Source organism: Strongylocentrotus purpuratus, unplaced genomic scaffold (genome assembly GCF_000002235.5).
Source record: "Strongylocentrotus purpuratus isolate Spur 01 unplaced genomic scaffold, Spur_5.0 spur5_scaffold_21, whole genome shotgun sequence".
Taxonomy (NCBI): domain Eukaryota; kingdom Metazoa; phylum Echinodermata; class Echinoidea; order Camarodonta; family Strongylocentrotidae; genus Strongylocentrotus; species Strongylocentrotus purpuratus.
In genome coordinates, this window is record NW_022145607.1 from 644,117 (window position 1) to 654,019 (window position 9,903).

At 36.4% G+C, this 9,903-nt stretch overlaps 1 protein-coding gene across 1 annotated transcript; it reads left to right on the plus strand.

Annotated features, from left to right (window-relative positions):
• Nucleotides 1-9,903, plus strand: LOC583894 (transcription initiation factor TFIID subunit 12). Its single transcript, XM_030995020.1, has 8 exons — nt 1-146; nt 2,403-2,564; nt 3,178-3,273; nt 4,102-4,215; nt 5,241-5,378; nt 6,354-6,431; nt 6,753-6,867; nt 8,861-9,903. The coding sequence occupies exons 2-8, from the start codon at nt 2,412-2,414 to the stop codon at nt 8,986-8,988; spliced, it is 822 nt and encodes a 273-aa protein (XP_030850880.1). The 5' UTR covers nt 1-146; nt 2,403-2,411; the 3' UTR covers nt 8,989-9,903.

The following is a 9,903-nucleotide window of genomic DNA, read 5'->3' on the forward strand; positions in this document are numbered from 1 at the left end:
TCCAAAACCAGCCCGCAACTTCAGTTAAGGTTTCCTTCGCAGTTTTTTTCTCCAGTTCAACTTTCAAGAAGGTGCTGGTAATCCTTCGCTTCAGTTTCTTGTAGTCAACTTTTGGCCATCTTTTTCCAATTTGCCTGTGTTTTTTGGTAAGTTCTAGAATAACAGTTGCATGTAGATCTGCTATTTTCATGTTGGTCAAGTACTGTACTGCTAAACTTCCAATCTAGACTCACGGCTTAACCTGTCCGACATGTCGGACTCGTTAGACCTTTTTGATGCCGCCCGACCCCCACGCCCGGCCTTTGGGCGGGAGGCATCGGTACTACCGGGGTGCGACTTTGCGTTTTACACCCTGGCCTGGACCTTTTCCCAATAAATTTCAAGGAACCGACTGGGAAAAGTCTATCCATGACAAGATATTGCGCGCGCACGTAGCTCTTCTGCAATGCTCAACGTACGTCCTATATGTCCAGTGTCGCGGTACGCGGTACATGTACTTTTGTATCGAGACGTACGAGTGAGAGAAAAACAACGAATAACAACAGAAGGAAATAGAGAAAAACAATAAATAATCAAAGAACAGAGAGGAAACAAAGAATGTCATAAGCAGAGAGAGAAAACAAAAACTAACTTGAAAGAAAGAGAGAAATTAGAGAAGGAATTAATCAAAGTAAGGAAAGAGAGAAACCAAATAATATTATGGTTTTTGTGGTTTAATTCCGCCTTCTTCAGGGTTTCAATTTTTGACGTGTAGCCTACTTTCAAACCATTTGCTGATTCGGACCCCCCCCCCCCCTAACACACGTGTACACATATCGACACATACACAGACTACACTCGACATAATATGTGTAATGGTAATGTAATACATAAACTGTGATTTAAATATTGCACTCGTACCATTTTCTATTATTGTGGGATCACGTCTTTCATTTTTTAAATTCATGTCATTTGTTTCTAAGACCTAATTTCTCTAATTCTCTTGACCCCTCTCCCTGACAGTACTGACAGTGACAGTGACAATGTGACACTGTGCAGCGACTCACTTAGTCTTACTCTTAGTTTTGCTAACTATGGATGCCTAACAGTTACAGTTAATCGTACTCATATAACTACAATTCAAAACTGGATTTACAGTATTCATACCCGCAAAGGCGTCTGCATTGCCACTCCGTCATCATCCTCGATGAATTCCATCGTGCAGCAAGCTTCTTAACTTGTTGTTCTGAACTTGAAATCCTATATCTTCTCCCTTAATCTTCAGTATTGCAGCTGCGTACGGTGTGTATAAATGCTGCATCGACGTACGTCTGTGCATGTACGATTCGATTTGGAACTGGCGCGCCCGATCGAGGAGCGTAGACTAGACTCATTCAAGCAGTTTCATTGCTATTTACCGGGAAAATGTCCAGGCCAGGGTGTAAAACGCAAAGTCGCTACCGGGGTACACAAGTAGGCCTATAACGGGTCAGAGATCAGATCGTGACTAGACTATCGCTATATTGAAATAAATCTTCAACAATTGTTCAAATATTGGTCATGATTAAAAGTCGTTATCTTTCTTAGTCTTGCCTGTTTTCCGTGTCAATTTCTTTTCTTTTTTTGACTATTTTTCCTAAAGTAGATCTAGGGCCTAGAGCTAGAAGCATGAGAAGTAAAAACAAAGACAATATTAGTCTAATAATAATACTTTAAATAGAAGGTCTAGAACTTAGAAGACTAAATCTATACACTTTTCACAGGTTTCACTGCAAACCGCTGCACAATATGCAATACAAGTGCATACCGATGGTGGGTTTCAAAGTAGACTAGGGTCTAGGGTCTAGTGAGGATCTGAGACGGAAGATAGTTGCCAATTTGACTTTTGACTTTGAGCATATCAAAAATGTATTAAATAAAAAGGGAATGGTCTAATTAGCAGTCTTGATTACAGAGCTAGAGTAAAGTGGTGTTATTCCTATGTTATTATTGTGTTGGTGGGGGGGGGGGGCGGGAACTGGCCTCCGTGAACGGAGGGATTCCATGCATGTTCCCAAAATGTTCGGTAAAGGGTTACTTTTCACACACCTAAGTCTGGCTCGTAGTACACAAAAATTTGGCACGTAGTGACTTTACACAACGGACTTAGGGGGTGTTTTCAAAAGGAGGGAACATGCATATACGTATCCTAAATAACACTGAGTGGGAGGGGGGGGGGGACCTTTATTAAAAAAAGAGGAAAAAAAAACACATCATTTTAGTCAGACATATCATACTCGTGGTCGAGAAAGAGCAAGGAAATGTGATTGGTGTAACCTCAGGGGGAAGGGGGGGGGGGGGGGGGGGGCTTGGTTAATAAAGGCTCTGTATTAAATAAAGATAAAACAAAACTAATGTCTCCTTTCATTATCTTTTCTCTGCAGGTCTTCACAATGAATCCACAAACATCGAGCACACAGTCAGTGCCACCCTTGGTTCCTATCACATCAGGTTCAGTGGTTCTAGGAGGAGGAGGAGCTCCTAAACCAGCCGTACCATGCAAGACTCTCCAAGAAACTATCAAGGCCATTGAAACTCAGATCAATGTGAGCATGTTATCAAGATAATTAGTTCAGGGCCCCGTTTCACAAAACTTGTCATCAGTGACAAATGAGTTTTTTTTGTTATATAGCTACAGAAATCCTTGCTTGTGATTGGTAATCAGCAGATTTGTCACTGATTTTTGTCATTTATCATTGAAAAAAGCCTTTTGTGAAACACCCTTCTAGTCTCCATTTCATAAAACCTGTTTTTGTTGATAACTAATTACAAGAACTGTTAGAAGCTCATCAAATCATTGCATTTGATTGGCTGTGAGCAAATTAGTTTTAGAAAAATGCGACAATTGTCACACTTGTTATTGATGACAAGTTTTATGAAACAGGACCCTGATCCATTCCCTGAATTTCCACTGTCGCCTGCTTGCTTGTTTGGTTATTTTATTTGACTTTGGACAGCTTTGATAGGTGAACAAGGTTACAGACTAATAGTGTAAGTTCAACCTAATCTTGTAAAGGAGTCCTTAAAAAGGTAGAATATAAACTGAACCATTTAGAACTAAGATGAGATTATATCAACTCATGGAACATCCTTTGGCTGGTCCATAACTTTGTCATACATGTAGCTTGTTCTTGTAATTTTTCTCTTTATTTTGTTTAGATAATGGAGAAGCTGGGTCAGCTGTCATCAAAGCAAGAGGGTGATCTGACAAAACTTAGAGAACTTCATCAGAAGGCTTTGCAGGAACAAGAGAGGGTAAAGATTTGATATAAAACACTATGAGGAAATCTTTCACAACCTAAATCCAAAAAGAGTTCTAATGAGCAAAGAAGTATTGTTTACAGTGATGTATGGCCACCAAGAGAGAAGTATTTACATTTTAGCTCCTGCAGCTGTCAGTGTTGTATAAATAGATATGAAATGAAAATTTCCTCTACATTTTGTAGTGCTTAACCCCTTCTGCGACACCAAGTTTATGAACAATCTTCGTAATGAAATTCCACAAGACATTAAAGAGAAAGTTGAATTCTGGTCAAGATGAAGAAAAAAATTGTGAGCCTCATCTTTCTTTGTACACAAAATATGATTGTCAATTTAAAAGAATATTATAGCAGGAATGTCACCTGAAAAGGATTGCTAGTAAAATGACGTCATATTTGAAATATGACGAGAAATTGCTAGAAAATTCGGACCAAACATTTGCATGTAGTCCTTTCTATTCATTTTGTAATCATTTTTCCTTTCATTTTGATATTTGAAAAACTTCACAGGGTTAAATGTTTCTTATGTACTACATACATTATCAATGTTTCCCGATAGTTTCAAGACAGTTTCTTTCACAATGTAATTGCATGACCAGTATTCAACTTCATCTGTAACTTTCATACTTTGTCCTATTATGAGTTTGAAGCTAAATGTATGCCATGGGAATCAACTTCACCATGTCAGGGATTATTTTAAAGGTTGGGACATAGAGAAAATGTTTTCTCTATAATGCAATTAAAACAAATAGCTTCTAAGACGAATTCTCTGCCTAGCAGATTCATATGTCTTTAATTTATTACCGTATATTTTATTTTCTAGCTGCGAGTTGAGAAGATGCATGTGACTGTGACTCCCGTTCACCAGCAACCCAATTCAGCTACACAAGCTATCAAGTCTATGGCTTCTAGCAGTAACAACAATAGCAATGTTCAGGTATCTTTCTATGCAAACTTACTCTCACTTATCACTTTGTAACAATCATGTCAATGAAATGTTTTATTGGTGCATATCTCAGAAGATTGATTATGTTGTGTTGCATGTATCTTTACCATGTTTTTGTAACTTTTATATACCAGTCAATCTGTATGATTTTAGACATTCTTGTCAGTGCGCTACTACATGCTCTCACACATTTTGTTCTTTTCTCAGTTTTATACTTCATGGTTTCAGTTTACCTACTAGACATTTTATGCAATAGTTTTTTAGCCAGAATTAATTCCTCATGTTTATGTTCAGTATCGTGTCATGACCTAGTGTCATCATACATATTAATATGATTTCCTCCTTGTGCTTTGTTTTTGTCAGCTGGTTTTTTAATGATATATGTTATACATTTTAATTACCTTCACGCTATATTTTGCAGGTCTTCTGGGTGCACCAGTTGGTCGGGAAGAGGGACCATTTCGGTTACAGTGATTTAGTTTGCTTTCCTCTTCCCCGGCAGCCAACTGATGCACTCAGAGGACCTCCAGAAAGATTGTGGATTTATAATTGACATTCTCTTAATGTTTGTTTACTTATATTTACATTGTTATATTTTTTGTGAGTTGCCAAAGAAATAAATAATAAATGAAATAAAATCTTGCATGCCTTGTCTTTGGGAATTCCCCAGTTTAAATCTTTGTTGGAAACCCTAAATGCATATGGAAAGTTTGAAATATGTCTGAAAATATCAAATATGAAAGAGTAGGTGTTTTTTTAGGATTATTTTATGTCATTAACTTTTATATTTTCGTTGCTGTGATTTATTTTGTAGTAATGTTGTTGATTTTGTTGTTTATTTGTAAAATGTTCCTTCGTTTGTATTTAATTTTTAAAATATTTATTTGTTGTACATCACAGGGTTTCATGGAATGCCAGATTTGATGCTGAATAAATAATAAACTTTTTTTAATTTGTGAGAACAAAAATAAAATATACAAAATGTATCACTTTCTATGTTTGTCCTTTTGTTTCAGCTTGGAGCGAGTGGTAGCAGTAGTACGGGCTCCCATTCACTGCAGCATTCCTCGTCTAGCATACGTGATACACCAAGGGAATCTCCAATCTCAATGTCTGTAGGAGCTGGTGGGGATACAGGAGGAGATGCATCTAAGGTACTGTGCTGGAATGCATGCTAACTTGTGTAATGTTTAAAGCCCATCTGTACTAGTTTACAGGAGGGATTAGACCACCCTGCAAGGTCACTGACAAGTGTTTATCTCATCAAATCAGCTCTCAATTAACATAAGAAAAAGATCATGGGGGACCAATGGTCACCGATTAGGCATCGTTTGCTATATAGAGGACGCAAGTAGGTACAAGTAGTGCTGTGGGGCTTTAAAACTTTTTTTAGTTTAAGGTTGATTACATCACAAAACTATTAATTCATTGTAATAAGAGACATGATAGGATTATCTTAAAGTAAACCAATAAAAGGATATCATGTTAAAATACAAATTTAGCATTTTAAATAAGAAACTGTCTTTATTAAAGGTATACCGGTTATTTTGGAAACGACCCCCTCTCAAAGAATGAAATGGAAGCTCATATTACCAATCATGTGAAAGAATGTTTTGACTAATACGTGATGATACGAACTTTGCCGGGAAACCGCCTACTAATTGATATATTTGGTAAATTATTATATCGCATAGTCCCATATATATCTTTCTGTGTTCAGTGCTTGTAACTTTACCAAGACTGAGCCAATTTTTAAAAAAATCATTTTGATGATTCCAGAACCTTGCAGTACACACCAATCCTCATATGCTAAATGATCAACCTGTTCTGATCAGTTTCACAACGTTTCTTTCACAATGCAGTCGCATGACCAGAACTGATCTATACCTTTAAATGAAAAATGTATAAAGGCAAATTATAATAATTTCCAAAACATAAATACAAGATAAATTTAAGCAATTTGATTTGGATTTCTGTTATAATCCTTTATATTATGGTGTACAGCTAGGTTCTTGGAGACCAATTTATAAATAATTATCTGACAATGATTATCAATTCAACTTCATTGTAGTTTATTTTACTTTTTAACTGATGCAAGATGGTATTTTGATCATATTCTCTTTTTGAAGATCCTAAACAAGAAGAAGATTCAAGATCTTGTTCGGGAGGTGGATCCAAACACACAACTTGATGAAGACGTTGAAGAGGTAAGGAATCCATTTCAAACTAATGAGTTGCTAGAGAGCTCTTTCCTTTGAAATAACGATGTAGCATACATCTTCCAAGATTTGTCAAACTTCTTCAACTGATTAATGCAGTTTTAGTGTAATAAAAGGATAATCGATGACCAGTGTCTGTATGTTAATACTCTTCTAATGAAAGCGTTATTATGTTTTTAGAACTACACATGCAAGACCTACTAATGCATCCTAAGTATTCAAACAATAAACAACAATATATATGTATATACCGCCCGCTCTTGACTTCATCCATTACTCAACTGACGATGCAAACCTGTATTCTTTCAGATGCTACTTCAAATAGCTGATGACTTCATAGAGAACATAGTAACGGCAGGCTGTCAGCTCGCCAAGCATAGAAAGTCTTCAACTCTTGAAGTCAAAGACATCCTTATGCATCTAGGTGAGTCAGCATTTCAACATTCAGCTGTAGTCTTTCAGGGCAGCGTTTAAGTTCGCAGAAAACCTATCAAAATATGTGTATTAAATTGAAAATGCATTGTAATGGGATGTCAGTAAACTTGTAACGATGAACAGGTTTCCATACTGTAAAACCACAAACTTTGCAACTTGTTAAGGACCTCCTTTTTTGCAGCATAAAACTTTTGAAACATTTGATAGTTTCATGCATTTGAAAGTTTCATGCTTATGAAAGTTTTTGTTTGTACAGAAGATGATGGATGCGATACATTTACATGGCGTAGGTAAACAAGCCATGCTAATGAGCAAGTTCAATATAACCTTACTTGTCCTGTTATACATGAATGATTTCATGACTTCATAAAACAGATATAATAATATATGTGTTATTCAGTCTCCCAACGACTTCAGGAGATTGATTTTATTATTATTATTATTATTATTTATTCGGCAAAGGAAAACATTACATATCAGTGTACACAATACAAAATAAGACATAATTATCAACCATTGGAACGCCAGGGACAGAAAAAGTTAACTAAATTACTGTGGCATAAAGCCTCCTGTCCCAATTCCAATGGATGATTTACATAAAACAGAAATAAGAAGTTTAGCCTTGGGTAACCTTCAAAGTTGAAAAGTAATTAGGGCCTATTAAACAATTATAAGTGATGTAATTAAATGCAAGATGCGGTATCATTATTTCAGATACATTATATAATATTAATCAATTACAAACAAATGTATAGGCTAATTAACATTTGACACATTGAATAAGTGTAGGAGATGTTGCTGTATAGGGCAACATATTAAAATATAAAATAGCATATTAAATAGCATATTATAACTGTATCTCCCCTGACAGCAAGGAATAGAAGATACTATAAAAAATGAAAGGAAACTAAAAGAGACAAAGGGGGGGGGGGGGGGGGGAGAGAGAGAGCAAAGAGAGAGGGAAAAGTAAAGCAAACAGAGAGGAGAGAAGTACATATTTATCAGTGATATATTTTCTTGAAATCAAAATTACAGTGTATATTTAGGCCCGTACCATAACAGGATTCGACATGACCACACAATCCCAATATATATATATCCCATTCAAGGTTACAAATATTCATAACACTGACCTATACCAAAAGATAAAATTACAATGAAATATATATAACCCATTAAAGATACAGGTTACAAATATCTATAATACTGACCTATACCCATGATACCGGAAGAACAGTTCCATAACAAAAGAACATCGTTATTTTGCAATTATAAACACGTGCGTGTTAACAATATAATAAGCGGGGGAAATATTAAGGAGGAAAAGAAGCAAGAAGAGGCGGAAGCAGTAGAATTTAGTATTCAGTTTAATATAAAACCACTCAACCGCATATTATGCTCCAGCCTCCTCTCCCCTCTTACCCTTTCAATCATTTAAATCCCACACTGGCGGAGGTGACACCCAAGCGCAGCAAGCCAGGTCGACAAGGAAGTCTCGACCACCCCCGTGCGCAAGGACTCGGGGAGTTCGTCCCAGTAACGAGGAAATGCATTAATTGCAGAGCCGTGCATCCGTTGAGTCTGCGGATGCGGATGTAGATGCGGATGTAGACTGAGACTTTTTATATGATACATACACAAACTTGAAGGCAATCAGAAATAATAATAATAATAATAATAGTAATACTCAGTAATTACTCAGTTTTTATATACATGTAGCACCAATTACAATTAAGACTCTAAGCGCTATGGAACATAGAAAAAATTCAAGAAGTGAGTACAGTAGAAATGAAATGATAAGAACATAATAGCATGATGAATATCCAAACTGAAACTACATGTACATGTATAATACATTGTATTGTATAAAGAATGGTACAAAATTACGTTTGAAAAAGGCAAGACTTTAACAGACTTTAAAATACAGTAGATAGCTCTATTAGACAGGGTCCTATTTATTTGTGTTCTCTTTTTGTTTACAGAGAGGAATTGGAACATGTGGGTACCAGGTTATAACCCTGATGAAGCACCTAAAGCTCACAAGAGACCAGCATCAACAGAAGCACATAAACAAAGGATGGCTCTCATACGAAAAACACTCAAGAAATAAACATTACTGGACTACATTACTGTCTAAATATGAACTATGGTGAAGGACAAAGCCTTCCTGCAATTATGTTTGTAATTGTCAGAGACCAGGCCTTCTTGTATTGCATGTGCACATCTTTTGTTAAAGCTCATCTGTACTAGTGAACAGGAGGGATTAGAACACACTGCAAGGTCACTGGACAGGTGGTTATCTCATCAAATCAGCTCTCAATCAACATAAGAAAAAGAGGATCATGGGGGACCAATGGTCACCAATTATGCATTGTTTGTTGTATAGAGGGTGCAAGTACCTATTAGTAGTGCAGCAGGCCTTTAAGGGATTGACTGCTGCAATGCTGACACCCTCTCTACTGAAAGTCAGAGAGGAAGAAGTACGAAGAGAATAGAGTCTGATGGTTGGTGGATCAACTGTGATGATGATGTTAGAAATCTATAAAGAATCTACTCCCTTATTTGTCCTTGTACATTTGACATGGATGGCAGAGGGATAGACTGTAACTCCATGATTTTACCATCATTATTTCAGAATGCATTAAACCTGATAGTTTAATTTCTTTTGCTGGCCATATATAGTTGAAACTAAACATTGCCCATCATCTGTTGAGTGCAAGAAGGATGTTAACCCCTTACAGGGTATCTCTGTGTTGAATGATGCCAGTTAATGTCCTTCTAGTTGTCAGCAGACAATATGTGTCTATTTTATAAATGGGCAGCAGGGGCTCTTCCATATATCAAATGACGTTGTCCAATAAGTCATTGGGAATCAAGACTGATCATTCATTCGATCAATCAAATAATGCTCCATGAATTGCAACATTGTTTTTAAGATTATGATAACCAAGATGTCTTGTTGAATGTTTGTTTATTCAGATTTTGTGATATTTGTTTTGTAAATAAATTATGTATAAACGCCAAA